General features: G+C 46.4%; 1 protein-coding gene across 2 annotated transcripts in view; it reads left to right on the forward strand.

The window, feature by feature from the left end:
- Nucleotides 1–24,068, forward strand: part of SNTB1 (syntrophin beta 1) — a 251,180-nt gene extending 227,112 nt beyond the window's left edge. For both annotated transcript variants that reach the window (XM_086335685.1, XM_086335686.1), the window contains exons 5-7: nt 11,980–12,176; nt 18,321–18,511; nt 21,532–24,068. In XM_086335685.1, coding sequence (XP_086191811.1) covers nt 11,980–12,176; nt 18,321–18,511; nt 21,532–21,624 — 481 coding nt within the window. In that variant the 3' untranslated portion in view covers nt 21,625–24,068. The remainder of the gene's footprint in view (nt 1–11,979; nt 12,177–18,320; nt 18,512–21,531) is intronic.
- The last annotated feature ends 507 nt before the right edge of the window (nt 24,069–24,575 follow it).

Raw genomic sequence — 24,575 nt, forward strand, 5'->3', positions numbered from 1 at the left:
CTTCAGGCAGTGGTGACCACTGATGAGTTAGTTCGAAGGCTGTCCTGGATCCAGGTGCCCACAGAGTCATCAGCAGGTCCCGGAATGTGCATATGGCTTCCGGGCTCTTCCGTCTTATAGCACTTTCCACTGGTCCTTCGCCCTCTCCCTCAGCTTCCTCCGAATGACTGCACGGTGCCCAGCAACGGATCGCTGCTACACAGCACTGACTCAGGTACAGACTTGGTCAGCATAGTGCCTGACCATGGCCACAACGAAATACCATAGATCGGTAATCAGTTCTCACAGTTCTGGCAGCTGGGGGTCTAAGATCAGGCTAGCAGCATGGTTTGTTTCTGGTGAGAAATGCTGTATTTTGTGTGTATATGTGTGTTGCATCAGGATCTTAGTTTCCTGGCTAGGGATCAGAGCGCAGAGGCCTAATCACTAGGCCCCCAGGCAAGTCCCGAGAGCTCTCTGGGTTTGCAGACGCCGTCATCTTGCTGTGCATGGCCACACGACTTCCTTGTGTCCCTGAGGAGAGAAAACTTGAGCTCTATGGGGTCTCTTCTTACAAGGACACTAATCCCATCAGAGCAGGGCCCCACCCTTGTGACCTCACTTAACCTTAATGCCCTTGGTTCTGTCTCTAAATACAATCACACTGTAGACTGGAGCCTGCCTGTATGAACTGACGGCTGGGGCAGAACTCAGCCCATTGCACTGACTCCAGCACGGCCGAATTCAATGTGCTGCACGCAGCAAGGCTGGCAAGGAGGGTCCTCGAGCCTTCATCTTGGCAGTCCTGGAAAGCGTCAGTCAGAAGGCCAGAGGGTCTTTTCTCTTGCAGAAGAACTGTCTGGGACTGTAGCCAGTAGGAAACAGATTTCTTCTAAAATCGTTCCTCAGCTCACACATTTCATAGTTGACTTGCTGATTTGTTTGTGGTTCTTTTTTTTGGGGTGGGGGGGTGCGGGTTCCAGGCATATCAAGTTTATATTTTTCTGGAAGATGAAAGTGTGACTGTGTTTCAAGGCAGAGGCGCTACAAATGCTCCAGTGGTCTTGGCGTCAGCTGCCACAGAGAAGTTTCCAGGCAGTCATTTCTTCCACTGACAGCATTCCGTGGTGTCTCTGTGCCCTGATGGTGCTGCTCATGGCAGCTACTCTCATCCCCCGGCTTTTTATGAGGCTTGGGAAAGCTTTTTTTTTTTTGCTTAGCCAAAGCCTATTTGATGTTGCCAAACATTAAAAAAAGGAAGGTATCCTTGCGCATACAGAGTGACGCGCAAGGTCTTTTGCCACTGTCGTCATCGTTGGCAAGTGAGATCGGTCTACAGAGAACCAGGATTCAGGTCGCAGTATTTCTGGAATTCTAGAAGTATAACCCCAAAATTCTGCCCACCCCGTCCCAGGCGTTGGGGAAAAGTTCAGAGGCACAGAGCTTGTAAAAAGAATGCCGCTACTCCCAGCCCAGTTTCCCAACCTGTCCCTTGAGAGGAGCAGAAGGAAACCAACCAGCGAACTCGCTCTGCTCCCCTCGGACGTCACTCGGGAGCCAGAGACGCGCAGCGTTGGTACTCAACGTGTCCGGGAATCTCGTGCCTTAGGAGCTAACTGTTTCTAAGTGCTAAAAGTAGCTGCCACCTCAGGCGGGCGCAGACGTTTTAGGAATGCTTTCCACTGGGAAAGGCTGGCCAATTGCATCTGTCAAACTTTAAATTGTAATCAGCCTGTGGTTTTCACTCGAAGCCTGGGAGGCCCCTTCCTCTTGGAGGGCGCGGGCATGTTCCACGGGCTTCCTCTCGGGCCGCACAGAAGGAGCCGCGTGCCCGCGAACCCATGTTGTGTCAGACCGAGAAGTGTGGGGTTGGCCCTCACTCCGTCCGCTGCGTGTGTCTCCGCGTGTCTGGTGCCACCCCTGCCCTCACTCGAGCCCGGGCGGGAGCCCTTCAGATGTGTCGGGGGATTAGCTGAGCGAGGAGATTCATGGACTTTGGGATCAAACCAGGAGTCAGATTCTGAGACTTCTGCTTGTAATGGGGCAAAGTATTAATATCAGTTTCTCCAGATCCAAGTCTCCTCATCTACAGGAAGCAGTAATAGTAACTTCTGCTCTTTCAGTTATTGATAAGATGGACTTCTCAATCGCTCTTAAGTGAGTGTAAGCATTCAGCATGTAACAGATGTAATAAGTGATGGATAAACGCCAGCAGTTGTTACTATTGGAGAAAGTAATTGGCATTAATGCATGAATGGCTGAAAAGGAATTGGGTCTGTTTGACCCTACACGTGATACTGCGTTTACCAAGGACTTGTAGTGTCTTAAACCAAAGTCGCTGAGCTGTGAGGGCGGGGCTAAGGAAGAGTTGTGGTTTTGTTTGTAGGGACGAGGAAGTGTGGGATGGAAATAGGGACCCGAAGCCCTTAACTTCACAGCACAAAGCTGGTCCTGAGTGCTGCCGCGGGGAATGCGTGGCAGACGCTCCCGTGGCTCTGAAAGTGGACCTGGATGAGCCTCGGTCGGAACTGGGCTCCAGTCTGCTTCCGGCTCACTCCCCTTTGTTTAACGGGCCTTGGCTTACACTCAGTATCCCTAATGATGTCCCTTTCTGAGAGCTGGGACCTGGCCTGATTCCTTTACCACCATATTCAGATGGAAGAAGTTTAGAAGGTGCAGTGAGACAGGAGTTCAGTGACTCCTGGCCAAGGGACAGCAGGCTCATTCTTGGGCAGCCCTTCCTGTCTGATGGTTTGGGGCTTGTTTGGGATTCTGCCCCTTCCTGTCTTCCCTGGAGACTGTTGACTGTCGGGCCCCAAGTAAGGGTGGCCAGCTGTTATAACAAAGAATTCAAGAGGAGCCCCAGAACCACTGAAGGGGTCTGACCAGTTGCTCTTCCTTCCTCCTCCTTTTTTTTCCCTTTTCTTTATTGTTCTGTGGCTTGCGCTGTGGCATATGCATGGAGATACTAATTACAGCAATTAAGGAAAATGAGGGTGTAATATTGCTTAGCAACCCAGTTACCTAATCTGTAATTTTACTAATTTGGCTGAATCTGTGTGCTGCAACTGTTTTGGTTTTAATTAAGGATATTAATAATAATGTTTTTAATGAATCATTTTATGCTACATTCTCTAACGCCTTATCCAGAATTAAACTAGTGCATAAGCATCCCTTGTGAGGTAGGGTTTTCTGTGTTTTTCTTGAAACTAGTCAGACAAAAGGGGCCCATCTGAGGATCAAGAAACAATATGCAGCTTCACATCACACCTCAGTTGTTAGAGACGCCTGTGGCTGGCCCCCACAGGGACGGCTACTTCTACTGCCAAGCTCCCAAAATCTCAGACAGAGAATTTGACTCGAAAGGGGGCTTATCACACAACCTCTGTGAGCCTCCTGGTATCAGCGCTTTGGGCATAGGACGTGATTTTAAACCATTGCATCCTTCCTTTTTGTCTTATAAGGAGACAGCCGGGTTGGACCCCCTTTCCTTTGATGGTAGTGCGTGCGTGCTCAGGCGTGTCCGACTCTGCAACCCCGTGGGTTGTAGCCCACCAGACTCCTCTGTCCGTGCGATTTTCCAAGCAAGAATACTGGAGTGGGTTGCCATTTCCTCCCCCAGGGGATCTTCCCAACCCAGGGATTGAACCTGCATCTCCTGTGTCACCAGGTAGATTCTTTATCCGTGAGCCACCAGTGAAAGCACTAGTTGCTAAAGATGGATTTGGAAGCAGAAACAGGAAGTGGATGTTAGGCGAACCGCATACAACATTCGATCCCAGGTACCTTTCAAGATCATTTTTTTCAGGATGAATTAATCTGTAAATTAGCATTTAGTGGATGCAAATCCAAGTTCTTTGGATTGAGCCATAACTATTCTTTGGTATGGTTGAGGGACAGAGAGTGGGAGACAAGTCATAATATCTCAGTTCAGTTCAGTCACTCAGTCATGTCCGACTCTCTGCGACCCCATGAATCGCAACACACCAGGCCTCCCTGTCCATCACCAACTCCCAGAGTTTACCCAAACTCATGTCCATTGAGTCAGTGATGCCATCCAGCCATCTCATCCTCTGTCGTCCCCTTCTCCTCCGGCCCTCAGTCCTTCCCAGCATCAGGGTCTTTCTAATGAGTCAGCTCTTCGCATCAGGTGGTCAAAGTATTGGAGTTTCAGCTTCAACATCAGTCCTTCCAATGAACACCCAGGACTGATCTCCTTCAGAATGGACTGGTTGGATCTCCTTGCAGTCCAAGGGACTCTCAAGAGTCTTCTCCAACACCACAGTTCAAAAGCATCAATTCTTCGGTGCTCAGCCTTCTTCACAGTCCAACCCTCACATCCATACATGACCACAGGAAAAACCATAGCCTTGACTAGACGGACCTTTGTTGGCAAAGTAATGTCTCTGCTTTTGAATATGCTGTCTAGGTTGGTCATAACTTTTCTTCCAAGGAGTAAGGGCCTTTCAATTTCATGGCTGCAATCACCATCTGCAGTGATTATGGAGCCCAAAAAAATAAAGTCTGCCACTGTTTCCATTGTTTCCCCATCTATTTCCCATGAAGTGATGGGACCGGATGCCATGATCTTAGTTTTCTGAATGTTGAACTTTAAGCCAACTTTTTCACTCTCCACTTTCACTGTCATCAAGAGGCTCTTTACTTCTTCAATTTCTGCCATAAGGGTGGTGTCATCTGCACATCTGAGGTAATTGATATTTCTCCTGGCAAACTTGATTCCAGCTTGTGCTTCTTCCAGCCCAGCGTTTCTCATGATGTACTCTGCATATAAGTTAAATAAGCAGGGTGACAATATACAGCCTTGACGTACTCCTTTTCCTATTTGGAACCAGTCTGTTGTTCCATGTCCAGTTCTAACTGTTGCTTCCTGACCTGCATAGAGGTTTCTCAAGAGGCAGGTCAGATGCTCTGGTACTCCCATCTCTTTCACAATTTTCCACAGTTTATTGTGATCCACACAGTCAAAGGCTTTGGCATAGTCAATAAAACATAAATAGATGTTTTTCTGGAACTCTCTTGCTTTTTTGATGATCCAGCGAGTGTTAGCAATTTGATCTCTGGTTCCTCTAGCAGTAATTAGTCAAATCTCTTAGAAAAGAGTCCTCTTTGTGTTCCAGTTGTTCATTCAGCCATTCATTTAACAAATACTTACTGAGTGTCTGCCATGTGCCTGGAATTATTCTAGGTGCTAAGTGTGCAACAGGATAATCAAATAAAAAGTCCTACCCAGCTCAAATTAATTATAATAATGACTCTTACAGTATATTCTGTGCCAGATACTGTTTCATACAGTATTCCTGAAACTCAGTTCATCCTAACATACTGCTGATCCATCCCAGATTGCATTCGAAGATCCCAAGGCATGGAGAGTTTAAAAAACTTGTCAAGGGACCTTTTTGGTGGTCCAGTGGTTAAGAATCCACCTTGCAATGCAGGGGACATGGATGGATTCGATCCCTGGTCCAGGAACTAACATCCTACATGCTGGGGGGAAGCTGAGCCCGTGAGCTGCAGGAAAAAATTTTACATGCCACAGCTAAGACCAGAGGCAGCCAAATAATTTTTTTTTAAGGACATTTGTCAAGGTCATACAGTTGGCTGAGAGCCAAGACTGAGTGTCTGCTGCTCTGCTCTGTGCTCTTATACCGATGCCTTTATTCTCTTGCTCCGCTGTTTCATATTATATGGTCCTATTCATTTCTTCACTTACCTGCACTTTTACACTCGCTTATAGGGAGCGTAACTCTTGCTGGAGTTGCTGGCTTTGCTTCCAACCATGGGAATGTGTGTCTGAATTTTGTCACCGGGAACAAAACTGTCCTTGGGCTTCTCAAGCTGCTTCAGAGAACACTTAGAAATTAAGTGTAAACTGCAGCTTGGAAACTTGTCCCAGGGTACCAGTATTTTTTTCACTGGGTAAGAAAGTTATCTTCTCTGGGGAGACGGCATTTTCTGGGTTGCTATAGTTTAGTCCCAGCTGCAGATAAGAAACACATGGTCATATTTTTAAGGATACAAATAATTGAAAGATAAATAATAGCTATTTCAGAGTCTTCCCCCGGGACTACAGATCAGGAAAGATGTTTGGAAAGAATCTCGGGAGGAATATAAAAAGCCCATTCCTGGCAGGATGGGGAAAGTCAGGCCAACAGATTCTGTCCTTAGCCCTACCTTTTCCAATGTCCAAGCGATGGCTTTTAAAATCTTAATGTCCAGCTGACATTTACTTGGTACATAGTATCCCAAATCTGGTTACTGTAATGTGTTCCCAAATGCAGTTGGCAAGTGAAGAGCCCATTAAAAACTTTTCAGTGGCCCCACGTTTCAAAGGATTTCAAAATAGGTCAAGTGTGTGTGTGTGCATGCGTAGTTTTCATTGTCCACTTGAATTCACATTTGAGAAACATCTGAAAACCTTGCATTCATGCAGTTACTCAGCCAGTATATGTGGAACTCTGACCATAAGTCAGGTGGGATACTAGACAGTAGGGAAACCATGAGAGATGGGACAAGCCTCCTACCTTCAGGGATATCAGAGATGAGGTGGTGATCTTGAAGCCGTAGGGTGGGGGCAGTCCAGTGGTTAAGGTTCTGCACCTTCAATGCAGGGAGCTCAGGTTCAATCCCTGGTCTGAGGACTAAGATCCCACCTGCCATGCAGCCAAAAAAAAAAAAAAAATTCCCTGCTCTGAAGCAGTGGATGGTGATATGTGTGAAGTCCAGAGGACGGGCACCCACCTTCAGGACATCCGTGCTGCGCTTGCTCTGGAGCACCAGCAGATTGCTGAGCTGTCAGTAGTAAGCTGCTTCCCCCAACACCTTCCTTTACCCCTGACCTGTCAGCTTGAACACCTGAGCAGTGAACCTCACACACAGAGAAGCCCAGGAGCTCCCAAGGGCTCCAGCCCCGGCAGGTTCAGCTCACCTTCGATCCCAGGAAGCAAGTCACCTGCTCCAAGCGTGGCTCTCACACAACGGGCAGAGGTCCGCAGAGGTCCGAGACTCAAGGCGAGAGCGCTTCCATCCCCTTGACCTTGGCCTCCCGAGCAAGAGCGCATCCATCCCCGTGAGAGTTCACCCATCCCCATGAGAGCACGTCCATCCCGGCGGGCCGCTGGCCGGTGCCCAGACGCTGCAGATGCGTGTGCCTGCCTCCTCCCTCCTTCCCATTCCTCAGTCTCTTCTCCAGACTGTGTTCTCAGTGGTTTCTGATGCTCAGTTGGAAGGAGAGGGAAAGGGCTCCTTGAAGGCCCCTCAGGGCACCCCGGGATCCAGAAGGCCCCTGAAACCTCCGCCCGCAGGTCTCCGCTCTCTCCTGTCTCATTTGCTGGCGGCCAGTAGGTGCACGTAAGGCGTTACTGAGGTCACGAGTGTAGGTTTCACCCGACCTGGATCGATTAGCTTCATCCTGAGTAAGGCCATTTCTCGGCCTGCGGATGTCAGGTAACAGGAGCCAGACATGGACAACTTAGGCTAGCAAGACAGGAACCACGCAAGACGACGCGGCTGACTTCATCTAGTATTCCGAGGCAGGATTGCCACCAACATTAAAGAAACAAAACATGTATTCTGCGCTGAGTAAGAAGGTACATATTTTTCAATGTCGTGGAAGTCCTGATTCTAAACATTAAAGTGAAAGATTTGGGTTCGTTTTAGTCCCACAGCCTTGTCAAACTAATCTTTACATTGTGTGCTATATATTGCTTAGAGAAATTTTTAAGAACTTAAATAAGTAGAAATAAAACCACCCACAAAATTGCTTGACATTTTAATGGATTTGTTTGCAAGCTTCTGTTTTATATCATTGAATTGCATAGTAAGTTAAAATCGCTCAGTCCTGTCTGACTCTTTGTGACCCCATGGATTGTACAGTCCATGGAATTCTCCAGGTCAGAATATTGGAGTGGGTTGCCATTTCCTCCTCCAGGGGATCTTCCCCACCCAGGTATCAAATCTGAGTCTCCTGTGTTTCCTGCATTGGCAGGTGGGTTCTTTACCACTGAGTCACCCAGGAAGCCCTGCTTATCAGGAGTCGCTCAGTGAATATAGGTGCATTTCCCTACATTCACACATATTTACAAATAATTTGTTAGGTCTATGCTGTTCCCCATCCTCAGGATGTGTTCCCATGCGCCTTGTGGAGATATCTGACGCAGCTCATTTGATTTGCATCTGGAAAGAGTGTCCTTTTGTTACCAGTACACACACTAGCAGGAATTACACTTTTTAAATAAGGAGACTGAGGACAGGGGCATCACCGACTCGATGGACGTGAGTCTGAGTGAACTTCGGGAGTTGGTGATGGACAGGGAGGCCAGGCATGCTGCGATTCATGGGGTTGCAAAGAGTCGGACACGACTGAGCAACTGAACTGAACTGAGGGCGGGGGCAAGGGATGGAAATATTTATCAGGTACAAACTGGATCTAGGTTGTGTACTAGGTGCCATACACAGATCCTTCCTTCGACCTTTACAGCCCTGCTTGATGAAGTGGTGACTCTGAACGTTTAACCTAATGGTAGGGAGGATCCTGATGCCGCTGGTTATTCCTCCCAAACGTGTCCCTTTTCAGCTCACCAGGAGCCTGCCAGCCACGTCCAGCTGACGCAGCTTTAAGATTTTAAAAAGGAAACACTAGACACATTTCACATTTTTATTTCATTCGTTTTACTTCCATCTTTAGGTGTTTTTTTTTTAACTTTTATTTATTTTTTGACCTCACTGCACAGCAGGTGGGATCTTGGTTCTCTGACTGGGAGCCCGCGCCCCTCGCTTTAGAAGCGCAGAGCCTTTCTTCACCATTGGATGGCCAGGGAGGTCCCGGATAGATTCTTGAAATGACTGAAATGTAAACACCTTCGAGTAGAAAACCACTGCGGAGCAGCTAAGAAACAGTGTGAATTTGTGTTTTCTCTACATGCTTCTTCTTGAGTTTTTACCGGACCCTCAGTCCCTTTAAATTCTCTATCAGACTTTGAGGAATGCTCTTGTTTTATTTACTCTCCCCCAGACGATGAAGCCTCAGGCAGCTTCTCAGTCACTCTCATCACACAGCGCTCTCCTTCCTCCCATCAGCTGGACCCTGTCTCTACACTCGAAATCCCTGGGGCGGGCCGGGAGGAGCGTGTCAGCAGAGTCCCGGACTCCTCTCAGCGAGCTGCAGGGAGATTCTGTCTCTTAGGGTCACTTCTTGTTGAGGCAAAACTGGCAAATACATGTATACCGGATGATTTCCTGTCCGTATCATTATGAAATGATTACCGCAATCAAGTTAATACATCCATCACATCATTAGCTTTTTTGCAAATTTTATTTTTTTAGCAAATTTCAAGTCTACAATATTATCCCCATGCTATTCACTAGATCCTCAGAACAAATTCATCTCACAACTAAAAATCTGCAGCCTTTGACCAGCGTGACCCCATTTCTCCCAGCCTCAGCAGCCATCGTTCAAAGGCGGGCGGGGAGCCCTTCGCTGCGGAGCGGCAGTGGGTGCTTCTGGACAAACTTCTCGAGTGACAAAATGCAAAGAAACCGTGGGACTGAAAATAGCTGTGTGCACGCACAGTTGGGGCAAATTCTGGACCCCAAATATACAAAGAGGTCAAAAAACCCAAGTGCCACCTTTGCGAGCCTGGCTGAAAACCAGGACGCTGAGCGCGCTGCATGCTCACGGCCGAAGCCACGCCCGCCGCAGCCTCGGCCGCGGCCCTCCCCTCACCCCGCCAGGATTTCCCCGCTTGGGGGAGCAAGTGAGCAAGGGGACCTCTGCTCTCACTCCCCGCTGCTGCAGCAGGGACCCCAGGAAAGCCGTGCCTGAATTCTTGTCAACTGAATTTCTATTGGCTGGGGAAGGCTAAGAACCCTCGTCAGTAACAATTCTTCTCTCTGCTTCTGTAAGCTTGACTTGTTTTTTAAGATTTGTTTTTGAAATCTTGTTTTTCAAGATTTCACATAAGTGATGTCATACAGCATCTCTTTCTCTGTCTGGCTTATTTCAGTTGGCATAATGCTTTCAGATTCACCCATAAGGTTGCAAAGGGCAGAATTTCCTTTTTTGTTTAAGGCAGAATAATAGTACATTATGAATATATGCATCTCGTCTTCTTTAACGATTCGTCCACAGATGGGCACTCAGGTTGCTCCCATGGCTTGGCGATTATAAATAGTGCTGTGGTGAATTTGGGGGTGCAGATATTCTTTCAGATATTGATTCTGCTTCCTTCAGATATATCCTCAGACGGGGCATGGCTGGACCTTTGGTCGTGCTAATTTTACTATTTTGAAGGACCTCCAAGCTCTTTCCGTAGTGGCTGCACCAATTTACATAACCACCAACAGAGTGCGAGCATTCCCCTCTCTCCACTTTCTTGCCAACACTTGTTATCCTCTGTACCTTCTCTATCTTCAAAGAACTGTACAGTCAAAAGCCTTTTTCAATTAACCTTTTTCTTTCAGTCAGCATTGCAAACCACCCCTCCCACCAGATTTCAACTCTGTAAGTAAAAGAGAGCTCCTCAGAGTTATAGGAGCTTGTCACTAGGAATTCAGTGGGCTACCGTAGGTTTTATGTCACTGATAATTTTGGTCTACAGTATCTAAACTTGCAAGAGAAAATAAGCTTTTGGATTTCCTCTGTACAACTTTTAATCTAGAGGTAACAAGTCCTTTGCCTAAGAAAGTAACTCTCCCATCCACCAAGTGAATAACACCTGGAATTCCACTAGCAACCAATGAACTGTTTCTTTCTGTATTGAAAGAAAAGGCTGAAAATGCAAATATCCTGGAGACAAGGAACATTTCCTACATTGTATTCATGCTCTCCTGCAAATTAATGACAAGAGAGTCTCTCCCAAAAGGAGGCTGGACATGGAGGAGAAGGAGCAAGCTTGAGAGATTCGAGTGCTTAAACGGGGTGAGTGACGAGGGGCCATCCCTGCTCGGAAGGCGGCACCAGAGCTTCCTTGTTTCCCCTGGCCTGTTAGAAAGCATGGACGCGGGAGTCACGGTTAATGCTGGATGTATGTTCTAAAGTCAGTGTGTCCAGTGAAAATCACTCTTGAAAATCACTTTAATCTCCCATTAAGTGCAGTTCTCGTCCCTCTTTGAAGAAGTTCAGCATCACTGTGCTTCTTCAAGCTTTTCAAAACTTTTTATTTAATGATTCATTTTTATTTTGGCTGTGCTGGGGCTCCGTTGCTGCTCTGGGGCGCCCTCTAGTGCAGCGAGTGGGACCTGCTCTCTCGTTGCCGCGCACGCTTCTGGTGTGGGGCTTCTCTCGTCGTGGAGGACAGGCTCCAGACCTCCGTGGCTGTGGTCCACAGGCTTAGTTCCCCGAGGCGTATGGGATCTTCCTGGACTACGGATCGAATTGGTGTCCCCTGCATTGCAAGGTGGATTCTCAACCACCGGACCACCAGGGAAGCCCTCTTTTTCAAGCTTTACACAGACACAGATTGCGGCTTCTTAGCAGAGTGAGTCCCATGGTTGTCTGCTTGCGTTTGGAGGCTGAGTGCATGAGAAATGCACACCCAGAAGTACATTCCCTGCAGCCAGATGCTCCAGAGTATAAGAAAAATGGTATGTGTGGCGGGGAGGGGGGGTGGTGCTCAATCCAACTCAGAAAACAACAGATTTCCTTCCTCGTCTCAGGCTCGCCCTGGGTCATATGTATGTAATGGCAGAAGGTAACTGTTCTCAGTCTTTTCCGTATCTTCCTTTCTCATCTAAGTGTCTGCATAGTCAACCGGATGCCCAGTTCATGGCCACTGTATTCATCTCCCTCTACCACTGGTGAGGAACTGAGTGAGAAGGGGGCAGAAAACCATTGTGAACATTGGGGTGTCTTGGATCCTTGGGTTCCAGATCAGAAAAGTGATAGCAATTCGAGCAAATCACCAGCTGGAGCTTTTTCTCAAGTGACGTATCGGGTGGATACAGTAGCTTCCATTTTGATCATTTCTCTCTTCTTCTCAACAGGCTGGTCCATTCCGGTCCAGGAAAGGGATCACCCCAGGCTGGTATGGATCTGTCTTTTGCAACGCGAACTGGCACCCAGCAGGGGATTGAAACGCATCTCTTCAGGGCCGAGGTCAGCAGGGACCTCTCACACTGGACACGGAGCATAGTACAGGGGTGCCACGACTCGGCGGAGCTCGCTGTGGAGATCAGCACAGGTGCGCGCTCGGGCTGGGGACGCCACAGCCTCCTGGGGAGGGGGCGCCCTCCTCTGCATCGTGGCCTCAACATAGGTTCCATTACTGGCCCATTTTGGGGTACTTACTTAAATTCCAGAGGAGATAAATTTCAAAGTCTTCTAAATGAAGGCACTCATAATGCCCTACTAAAATGGGACCTAGAGAGTGGTCCCTCTCGCCACAACTAGAGAAAGCCCAAGAGTAGCAATGAAGACCCAGCTCAGCCAAAAATAATAATGATAATAATTAATTAAACACTTTTTAAAAAGCTTAAAAAAGAACAGTGATGCCAGACTCCTTGAGACATGGAGGAGGAGGGCTACACTTTATGGGAGGTTAAAGGGGTCTTCACGAGTGATTTTTACTGGACATTATTAGTACATTTAGTAATGCTTTACTAAAAATGCAGGGATTCCCCGGTGGCTCAGACGGTAAAGCATCTGCCCACAACGCGGGAGACCCGGATTCGATCCCTGGGTCGGGAAGATCCCCTGGAGAAGGAAATGGCAACCTACTCCAGTACTCTTGCCTAGAAAATTCCATGGATGGAGGAGCCTGGTGGGCTACAGTCCCTGGGGTCGCAAAGAGTCGGACACGGCTGAGCAACTTCACTTCACTAAAATGCAACCTAAGGGTTTGACTACAAAAACTCTTACTTCATCTTCCTGCAGAAAAAGTGGGTAACTCGGCTAGTCAGCCGTCATTTCTACCATGCTGGACAGTGCATGTCCAGAACATTTCCATCACGGGAGAAAGCCCTATGGTGTAACTCTGCTCTATATGACTAGGGTTTTCCCACAAGACCTCTTACGTACAGCACTTCCAGACTTCAGTCACACTGAAACGACAGCAGAGTTTATAGTTTTACCCTCAGAAGACTCAGATGCTCATCCCTGGAGATTCTGGCTCAGAGTTCTGGGCTGGGGCCTGAGAATTTGCATCTAGTGAGATCACAGGCAGTCCCGATGCTGCCGGTCCGTGGACCACTCTGTGAGCAGTACTGCAGTAGGGTGCAACTTCCTCCGCACCCGAGACTGTTCTAGAAGGTGGGCCACATGTTGGACTTCCCTGGTGGTACAGGGGAAAGAATCCACCTGCCAATGCAGGAGACACGGGTTTGAACTCTGTGCTGGGAAGATCCCACATGCTGTCAGGCAGCTAAGCCGGAGTGCCACAGCTACTGAACCCACACGCTCCACGGCCTGTGAGCTGCAGCTTCGGAAGCCTGCGAGCCCTGGAGCCTGCACCCCACAAGAGAAGCCCTGCAGGGGATGCCTGTGCACCCAAGCTGGAGAGTAGCCCCCGCTCTTGCAATTAGAGAAGGCCCGCATGCGGCAAAGAAGGTCCAGTGCAGCCAAAGATACACAACTGAATAAATAAGACTTTCAGTTCAGTTCAGTTCAGTTCAGTCGCTCAACTCTGCGACCCCATGGACTGCAGCACGCCAGGCCACCCTGTCCATCACCTACTCCTGGAGTTTACTCAAACTCATGTCCATTGAGTCGGTGATGCCATTCAACCATCTCATCCTCTGTCGTCCCCTTCTCCTCCTGCCCTCGATCCCTCCCAGCATCAGGGTCTTTCTAATGAGTCAGCTCTTCACATCAGGTGGCCAAAGGATTGGAGTTTCAGCTTTAACATCAGTGCTTCCGATGAACACCCAGGACTGATCTCCTTCAGAATGGACTGGTTGGATCTCCTTGCAGTCCAAGGGACTCTCAAGAGTCTTCTCCAGCACCACAGTTCAAAAGTGTTAATTCTTTGGTGCTCAGCTTTCTTTATAGTCCAACTCTCACATCCATACATGACTACTGAAAAACCATAACTTTGACCAGACAGATATTTGTTGGCAAAGTAATGTCTCTGCTTTTTAATATGCTGTCTAGGTTGGTCATAACTTTCCTTCCAAGGAGTAAGTGTCTTTTAATTTCATGGCTGCAGTCACCATCTGCAGTGATTTTGGAGCCCCCAAAAATAAAGTATGTCACTGTTTCCGCTGTTTCCCCATCAATTTGCCATGAAGTTATGGGACCGGATGCCGTGATCTTAGTTTTCTGAATGTTGAGCTTTAAGCCAACTTTTTCACTCTCCACTTTCACTTTCATCAAGAGGCTCTTTACTTCTTCTTCAATTTCTGCCATAAGGGTGGTGTCATCTGCATATCTGAGATTATTGATATTTCTCCTGGCAATCTTGAATCCAGCTTGTGCTTCCTCCAGCCCAGCATTTCTCATGATGTACTCTGCATAGAAGTTAAATAAGCAGGGTGATGATATACAGCCTTGACGTACTTCTTTCCCAATTTGGAACCAGTCTATTGTTCTATGTCCAGTTCTAACTGTTGCTTCCTGACCTGCATACAGGTTTCTCAAGAGGCAGGTCAGGTGGTCTGGTATTCCCATCTCTTTCAGAATTGTCCACAGTTTATTGTGATCCACACAGTCAAAGGCTTTGGCATAGTCAATAAAGCAGAAATAGATGTTTTTCTGGAACTCTCTTGCCTTTTTGATGATCCAGGGGATGTTGGCAATTTGATCTCTGGTTCTTCTGCCTTTTCTAACAGCAGCTTGAACATCTGGAAGTTCACAGTTCACATATTGTTAAAGCCTGGCTTGGAGAATTTTGAGCATGACTTTACTAGCGTGTGAGATGAACTTAAAGGAAATGAAGGGTGGGACACACATCAACATGTAGCAGGGTTTCTCCACATTTCCTTCATTTGTGCAAGCATGAAAAATCAGATATTTTGTAGAATTTCTACTGCAGCATCTCTGAGATGATTAACGTCTTTTAAAAACTATCCTGGGGCCTCCCTGGTGGCTCAGTGGTAAAGAATCTACCTGCCAATACAGGAGACACGGGTTCGATCCCTGGTCCAGGAAGATTCCATATGCCAAGGAGCAACTGGGCCCATGCACTGCAACTCCTCAGCCCAAGCTCTGGAGTCCGGGGGCCAGTCCTGAGCCCCAGGCTGCACCTACTGAGGCCCAGGTGCCCACAGGCCTGTGCTCAGCAACAAGAGATGCCCCTGGATGAGAAGCCCACATGCAGCCAGGAGGAGAAGCCCCACTCACTGCAACTGGAGAAGAGCCTGCACGGCAGCAAAGACTCAGCACAGCCAGAAATAAATAAATACAGTTATTTTTAAAAGTTATCCTGAAGATGGCTAGTACTCCCAATATTTTCCAGCATTTTTGAAAATGTTTCTTGACGTGTCACTGAAGTTTTCATTTTTGACACATATTCTGTATGGCGAGCAAAACGAAGAGTTTTGAACCTGAGAGTTGGTAAAGGCTCAAGTCACCTGAAAACGAAATTTCCTGAAGTTGTATGTATGATAGCAGAGAAGTGCAGACTCCTGGCAACAATCAGGAGTGTTCTAGGAAAGAATAAAGTGGCCAAAGGGGGTTGGTTTAGTTTACAGTCCATACATTTCATAAAATTCTTCTCTCTATAAGCTGAAATCTACTTTGACAGAAAAACAATGAGGCTGTTGATCGACCAGCCCAAGGAAAACAGCAAAGAATTGTGCGGAGTGAGCTAGCTGGCCAAGTGGTGGGAGAGAAGAGTTACAGAAATGACTGAAGCCCAGTTTCAGACGCAAAGACGCCTGCAGGGAGCTGGGAGGCGGGCTGGCGTTTTCATCAGAGCGTCAGTTAGCTTGATAATGCGTTCAGTTTATCCTGTGTGGATTAAGAGCGCCTTCAGATAACCGATTCCATTACCTAAAGGCCACAAATACCACTTCAGGTCAATTTGAATGAAAAGGAATCACGATCAGTTAATTAGACCATTCAGTGGACTAGCTTTAAAGTTCAAAGATAGAGGAAAAGGGAAAAACACGTTTAGAGCCCAGTTGCCCACATTCTGCAACATTAAACAGTGTCAGAAATGAAGATTCAAAGTGTATAGAAGAACCTGTGCGCAGGGCAGGGACAGACACTCACGTGGAGAACGTCCGTCCGTGTGGACACAGCCCGGGGAGCGGGGCGGGAACAGGAACCAGGAGAGCGGCTCTGCCAGACACACAACCGTGTGCACAACGGAGCCGCTGAGAGCCTGCTGTCCGGGGCAGGGAGCTCAGCTCGGTGCCCCACAGTGACCTAGGGGGGTGGGATGGGGATTGGGGGTCTAAGAGGGAGGGGTATGTGTATATGTATAACTGATTCACATCATCGTGCAGCAGAAATAATACAATGTAAAGCAGTCATACTCCATTAAAACAACCATGAAAAGCTGGGAAGCCATCACTTCAGCTGTGCTGTCTCCATGTTGCGGGTTGATCATCCGTGAACCAGACGGGCGGTGGAGGCCCAGGGCCACCGAGAGGATAATGTGGGAGTTGCCCAGGGCCTCTGCCCAGGACGTCTTCGGAAAATGTCAGCCCTTAGTTACAAGTTGAACGATAGCTGCGGCCCTTGGAAGGAAGGAGTATATGTTTTAACTAGTTAAAAGCCTCTTCATTCTGAGAGCAGAGAGACAGCCTGTGTGTCCCCCGAACTCTGAGGCCCCACCCCGCTATGACCCGGAGCGTCTCTCTGCAGGGATCCCTGTCCCGCCCCTCTGCATCGTGCGCTGAGCGGAGCGGGAGACCACCGGGAGGAAAGGGCTGGATCCTGCATCGGAACCACCGGGTTGGGACGTGCCCACCTCTCTGAGCTCTGCTCTTCTCACTTCTGTACTAAGCTTCCCAAGTGCGGTAGGGTGAAACTCACTTCGGCTTATAAAGCTGAGTTAGTGATGGTGTAATCAATACCGCCTTCATCTTTACGCCTCCCTCAAAAAGAAGGTGTCTTGGTCTCCCTAAAGAGCTTTCAGGTGTATATGAAGGCCAGAGCCAGTTGAGTTACCAGGGTCTGTTAAATGTGGCGTTTTGTAAGGCAGAAAAATAAATAAATAAATAAATCCAATCCCCTCCTTTGATCACCTTTCCCAGAACTCTCTGCTTTACTTTTGGGGGTTGTGCATTTTGAGGGATCTTAGTTCCCCAACCAAGAATCGAACCCTGGGCCTGACGGGAGTCCTAACCATCACACTGCCAGGGAATTCCCTCCAGAACTCTTTGGTGAAGGGTTTTTAACACTCACAGGTCTTCTGAACAGAAACTTGGAATGGGAGGCAGGCCTGCGGCTCATAATCGGAAAGGGCTGGTCTCTTTTCCTAAACGCAGCGTGGACCACTGAGAAGTGCTGGCGCCTAACCTGATGGAAAGGTTTTCCTTTTGTCCTCTGGAATCGGGGGCACCTACGGACAGCCGCGGAGGCTGACTGCACCCTGGCGGCGGGGGCGTGGCTCCTTCGTAGAAGCTGCAGCAGCCGCTTCTCCAGGACCCGCGATGATCAGATCATCAGGAAATTCAAAAAGCTCCACTTTATAAAAGGAGCTTTGACTTTTTTTTTTTTAAGTAAAACTCAGGTTGTTTTTTAACAGCTTGCTCCTGGCTTCTTACATGTGTTTTTGTTAACTTGGGTAACGTCACTGGGGGAGTGATTGCTTCAGGTGATAGGCGCTTCATTAATTGATGATTGATTCAGTTATAGATTGTGTGTGTGTGTGTGATGATGAAAACAATGATCAGAGGTAGCTTGCTCTAAATCGAAATGTCAGGGACTTGTCTGGTGGTTCAGTGGCTAAGAATCTGCCTTCCAGCGCAGGGGACCCGGGTTCCACCCTGGTTGGGGAACTAAGACCCCACATCCCTGGGGGCGACTGAGTCCACATGCCAGAGCAGAGAGAAGTCCTCCGACTACAGAGAAGGTCCCTTGTGCCGCAACTAAGACCCAGTGCAGCCAAATAAATGGTTTTTTTAGTGTCAGATTTTTTTTCCAGCTTGAGACAAGGTCATTGGAACACCTGTCTCCCTATATATCAGATGGTTACATTAGGGCTAGAGCCCAGATAAAATGTAGTAAATCTTTCTGTTTATTTCCCTTCATTTCACAGGACAAGTTAAGTGACAATGTCATAATCTAAGGAGAACACTTTCATGCACATTATTAATTTTTACCTTTAGAAAGCAGCTTTGTGGCTGGGCCTGGGGTGGGGAGACAGGTTAGAGCCGGGAGAAGGGACGGACTTCTGCTGCTCCTCACTCACCCCTCCTTCTCTGTCTGCCTCTCGCAGCTTGCACCTACAAAAACCAGGAGTGCCGACTGACCATACATTATGAGAATGGATTTTCAGTTACCACTGAGCCACAGGAGGGTGCCTTCCCCAAGACAGTCATACAGGCTCCTTATGAAAAGCTGAAAACGTCTTCAGATGATGGAATCAGGATGCTGTATTTAGATTTTGGAGGCAAAGATGGAGAGCTTGTAAGTACACTTTTCTTTAGACAGTGTGATTTTGTGTACGCAACTCACCCATACTGGCTTGCACACATAATACTGCCTTATATTTAGTTAGTATTTGATTAACAAAATACTTATAGGTTCATGCCTTAATGGATCCTTGAAAAACAGTGATGGCATCCAATTTTTTAAGTCCTTTCCTTTGGTCTCATTTGAATATAACAGAAATATTTGAATCAAAGGAAAGGATGCTTATTATATAGTCAGCATTAAATTCTTCTCAAAGAGGGCCCCACCACCATCAAAATGTACCATTCATTGTTTAAAAGCATCTGATCTAAACTGGGCATTGTGCGAGGTGTCAGGGATACATGGATGTAAAATACTGGTCCTGCCCATGGTCTCTTGGGTCTCAGCAGTGGAGAACATGAAGAGCCCAGAGGGGAAGGGGCGGCCAGGAAACCCAGCAACGCTGGTCGGCTCCCCCTCGTGGACAGAGGGCCGGACGAGGACCGGGCGCTGTGAGCTCCTGTCAGCAGGCATCCGGCAAAACCAGCAGACTTGTCGTCAGGGTGACATTCATACTTCTTCTATCACTGCAGATCGCCCATGTGTTTAAAATCATGATTTCCTGCGATCGTTACCGACTACCATATTGAAAAAATGCATTACTCTAGCTCCTCTGAAGGGTGAAAGTCACACATTGCTCCACTTTCTAGCTCGGGTGTTCTCAGGAAGACATAGCATCTCATTTAAGCTGTGGAATGCAGACCTGCAAAAAAGGACTTTGATTTGGAAAAGCGGGTCTCTGTCTAGATCCTTCCTAGTCACTGGCTTAGTCAACAAATATTTATTGACTCATTCTTGATAACCTGGATGGGGGTGGAATATATAAAATGCAGAGATAAATCTCTAAAAATAAGATCCAGTCACTGTAACTCAGCTATTAGGCTTGCATAACCCTCCCCTCTCCCAGGCCTTCCCTGTTGGCTCAGGGGTAAAGAATCTGCCTGAAGTGCAAGGGCTGCAGGAGACTCCTGCTTTTTGTCCATGGCTGGAAAACTCAAGGCTTTTTGCCAGTGAGGAAAAATAACGTATGTCTAAATTTTGGCCTTTCTGCCTATAATTGCAACCTGACTTGAAAAGACTTAGGAAGGACTGGTTTTCCCGCTGTCGATATGTTAGTCTGAGAAGCAGTTTCAGACACACCTTTCCCAGGATCTAGGTCAGCAACCCCCAGAGGCAGGTGCTAGGGAAGGGTCAGAGACAAGTGGTAGAAAACGCAATAAACTTTGGGTCAAGAGACCCCTGCTGTCTTTCTGAGTCTGGAACTAACTCATCACATGTCCTGGGCAAGTCGTCTTATTTCTTTGGCTCTGAGTCTCCCCACCTATAAAACACAGGGACTGAAGGAGGTCATCTTTAAGGTTAGTTTGAAGAGTTACGCTCTGTGTTAGTAAAAGTGAATATGCTGGTGAAATGGATTTCCCTGGCAGCCCAGTGGTTAAGAATCTGCCTGCCAATGAAGAGGACACGGGTTCGATCCCTGGTCTGGAAATTAAGATCCCACATGCACTTGCTCCAGGGCCCGTGTTCTGAAATAAGAGGAGCCCCGCTCACAGCAAACTAGAGGAGAGCTGAGCACACAGACGCAGCCCCGCAGGACACGCCCGGTGTCACCAAAGAAACAAGGCGAGGGTGGGGTCAGGCCCAGAGTCTGGCATCAGACAGGCCTGCATCTGAGTTCATGCTTTCTCTCCACTGTAAGCTGTATGGTCTTAGAAGGTTTTATAGCTTCACCAAATCTTAGTTTTCCACTTGAGACACAGAGAGGGTAACAGTAGATATCCCAAAGGGATTCTGTGAGAATTAACTAAGATAACGTACAGAAAGTATTCACACAGTGCCTGGTTCACGCCAAGTACAACTTAACTCTGCCGGATGTTACTGTGGTCAGGTTGTTATTCTCTAGCACCAGAATAGAGCTGGGGATAAGGGGGACGAACTGAGAGTGTAGCTCTGGCGTATGCACTGCCGTGGGCAAACAGACAGCTCGTGGCAGAGCGCTGGAAGGCGCGGGGGCCCAGCCAGCTGCGGTGGTGCCATAGAGGGGTGGGAGGGGTGTCTGTGTGTTTACAGCTGATTCACACTGAGGCACAGCAGAAACTCACACAGCACTGTAAAACAGTTATTCCCCAGTTACAAAAACATCCTATTATAAACCATCTTAGAAAAGAATATTAATAAAAGAATGTGCGTATGTGTATAGCTGAATCACTTTGCTGTACAACAGGAATTAACAACAGTGTAATCAACTATACTTCAATAAAAAGAAAAATAAAAAATGAGATAAAAAAAAAAAAGAATCAGGAGCAACACAGCGCTCTTGAACTAGGTCAGGTGATGAAAATCCAGCCTGTTTAGCTCTGAGCTTGTGCCGGCTCTGTAGGGACACGAGGAAAACCAGCCTTCAGAAGGAGCCTCTGCAGATGGTGCTCTAGGCGCGTTCGATGCCACGAGCTGTGAGGATGCGGCTGCTCGTAATATAGCTTCTGTATTTTCTGGTTTGTGAGGGATTTTCACCTGCAGTATCTCATTTTAATACTCTACCCTGTAAGTTAGGTTGGACTGAGAATAATTTTTAATGGATTGTCCAAGATGATGTACACACCTGAAAAGTGTTAGAAGCAGGACTCAAATCTATGATGGGAGACTTAGCACGGCCTCATGCTGTACCTAATCCAACATAAATACCAAAAAGAAAAGGTTTAGACAGTCAAGAAGGGCAGCACTGATATGTGTGCTATTGGTATGTATAAATTTCACAGAACTTATTTTTGGAAATAAGATAGATGAGATGTAAGGAGTAAGTTCAAAGAGTTATTTTTTTTTTAATCTCATCGGGGGGCAAGGATTTAAAAACACAGTTGCTCCAGTTAACACTTAAAAGCAGGAAGTGCTTGGATCTCTTTGATGTGTAAATCACTATTTTGTGTCAAGCATTCATTTAAAATTTTTCATGTGCTCTTCTTTTTAAATTCCAGCAACTGGACCTGCACTCCTGCCCCAAGCCGATTGTTTTCATCATTCATTCCTTCCTGTCAGCTAAGATTACAAGACTGGGGTTGGTGGCCTGAGCAGGGGGGTGAATTACCTCTGAGCAAAGGAGGCTTCGCTGCCCCCAAAACAGCGTCGTGTCGGACAGCATTCGCAGTGACCACCAGATGCGGCATGTCGGCTTCAGACCCCGAGTCCCGCGAGCAGTGCCCGGCTTCTGTCAGTTTCCGCAGCGATAAAGGGTACCCTCAAAACACCGCAAGGACTGTCAGAATGAAACTGTTTTTTTAGCACAGTAAAAGGGTAGAGCGGTGAGGCTGATTGGAAATACACAGCACAGCTCTTAGATAACGACAACCAAGGACATGCTACTGAAACAGCATGTGCAGCTCTTAAGCATAGTTTCTAGGCAACTGGTTCACCTGCTCAGCCAGGGCTGAACAGATGAGAAAAGGACGTTTTCCGCCACCACCCCCGACCCCAGGAGTAAGGACCCCGCGTTTTACTGTGCCCCATTTCCTACTTCTGAGCTGACTTCCACTGGTAAGGGAAGGACTCAATGGAAACCCACCTTTGATTTAAGTATGAAACAGCTGTTACTTTTTCTTAATGAATTACCTTTCAGTGATGTAGAAGGATGTGTTCTCAGGAGCATATGATGAGTGGGAATTCACACATCAGATACTTCTCTGAGCTGTAAGCCAGTAGATTCTGAGCCAGAGTAGGCTGCTTAAATTGCAAAGCTTTGCTGAAGAGTGGTTTGCATGAAAGAATTAATTCTGGGACTACACTTATACCAAGGCCTGCTATTTTAGAGCCATGACTTAGAGCTTTATTTATAGAAAGCAAATTATGGATTTTTTAAAAAAGATTGTCATTTGAGATATATATATAATAATTCACGGGGGGTTAACTTATACCCATTTTGTGGTTTTCAGTGGAAGTGCTGAGCAATGTATTGGCCCTTATTTCTGCCTGTGCTGTATGCATGCATTTTCAAGCAAGTAATAGAGCCTTATATGATTCTGTTTAATACTGGGTTTTACACAGAGAGCCAGTATTATAACCAAACCCATGAATAGCACTCACAGCTCTTTTGGAATTCCAGGGAAATAATATAATGACCTGATATTTTTCTACAAGAATATTTTCAGACAGCATAGTGAAGTCACTCAATTGTGTCCGACTCTTTGCGACCCCACGGACTGTAGCCTACCAGGCTCCTCCGTCCATGGGATTTTTCCAGACAAGAGTACTGGAGTGGGGTGCCATCTCCTTCTCTAGAGGAGCTTCCCGACTGTAGGCAGACGCTTTACTGTCTGAGCCACCAGGGAGGTGCCAGACAGCACAGTCTTATTCATTTAACACTTTTGCTTTTATCTTTCAGAACACAGTCACTGAAAACAACCTGTTATTTGATCTTAAAGTCACTTGCCTCAAATCTTGAGAATTAGCTCTAGAATTTCTGTATTTGCAACACTTCTCTCCTCTGTAGTTTACGCAGACAAATGTTCCAGGTTAGATTTGTGTGTCTTTTCAGAGAGCTATGCAGAAAGATTTAACAAGTGATTTTGTTCACTCAGACACATGTGTTTATGGAGTTTTACTTTAGATCAGCATTTTATTTTAGATAGGTGTTTCCCCAGAGTAATACAAGTAACATTAATTCAAGTTCCAAAGGGTATTGATTGAATGGTATTTCGTGTAGAGGGAAATAAAAGGGTTAGTAATCAAAAACTGTTATATACTGCATTAAAAAATGTTAAACAGAGTTCATGGTTGCAGCCCTCTTCAGAGACTTTATTGCATATCGCAGTTCTGCAGGGGAAATGATCCGAACACACAGGGATGATCCTATGTCATTCCTAACACGTCTACAGAACTACTTTCTAAGACACCTTATGAAACTAGTGTCTAAACACACACACACACAACAAAACAATCACTTTGGAAAACATAGCTTTAACACTGATTTTGTTTCCTATTTTAAAATGCTGAAGAGTGAAGTCCCAGCCTCAATGTTGTAGGAAAGCTTTGATGCATCTGTAAATTGTAATGCACTCTTTCATGATATATTTTCAAAATCACTGGAAAGTTGTTATACAAGAGAACTATACTTATGTATTGTAAATAACATGAAAATACAGATATTAATGCCAATAGTTCAACAATATGTAATCTAAGGTGCTCCATACTATATGAAGTGTGAGTTAATTACTCATAATTAAGTTGCAAAGGTCCTATTATATATTTATAGACACATTAAAATGATCATAATTACAAATACTATTTCTTCATCACTTGAGTTTTAGACTGATTAATATCTGGGTGGGGTTCAAAAGAAACTACATTCTCTGCATTTATAAAAGTTTAATTTAAATATTTATATTTTAGAAAAATATATTTGAATAAAATCAATGCATTTTCTGAATTAAAATGTTATTAGCAAGAAATAGAAAATTTCACTAAGAAATGTGTATATAAATCATTTTTCTTCTTCAAAATTAAATTGTATCATATCAGAGTGGCTATGATGAATCAATTCAAATATTCATTTTTTTCTCCTTCAATTTGAATTCAACAAGTTACTACTTCACACTGTAGATTTTAATCTTGTCTTGATGTGCATTATGAATGATGTGAATAACACAAACTCATACATCTGGATCATACCTGGGTACAGACAGCGAATCAACTGAGTCATTTTGGGGGATTTGTTTTTGTCCAGTTCCCTCTGTGATCAACTGTCTCATATTTGAATTGATGAATTATTAAATTCACAATGTCTGTTCTTTTAGGTGCAAACCAACTCCAGTGAATGATGTCTTAAACTACACTTGGAGGGAGGGAAGCTGCCCAATTGTTAATTAGGTGAGCCCTTTGGTGTGGTGACGGAGCTCTAAACCATCCCATGGGAATTTAAAGAAAACCAACAGGAATACAGATATCAAGTTTCTTTTTCTGCCTTGACTAAGTAGGAGAAACAAAACTATACATCTATTTTAAAAACCATTCAGCCAGAGGCATTTAA

Source organism: Bos grunniens, chromosome 14 (genome assembly GCF_055505025.1).
Source record: "Bos grunniens cultivar Pamir isolate PY7600 chromosome 14, Bosgru_T2T1.0, whole genome shotgun sequence".
NCBI lineage: Eukaryota > Metazoa > Chordata > Mammalia > Artiodactyla > Bovidae > Bos > Bos grunniens.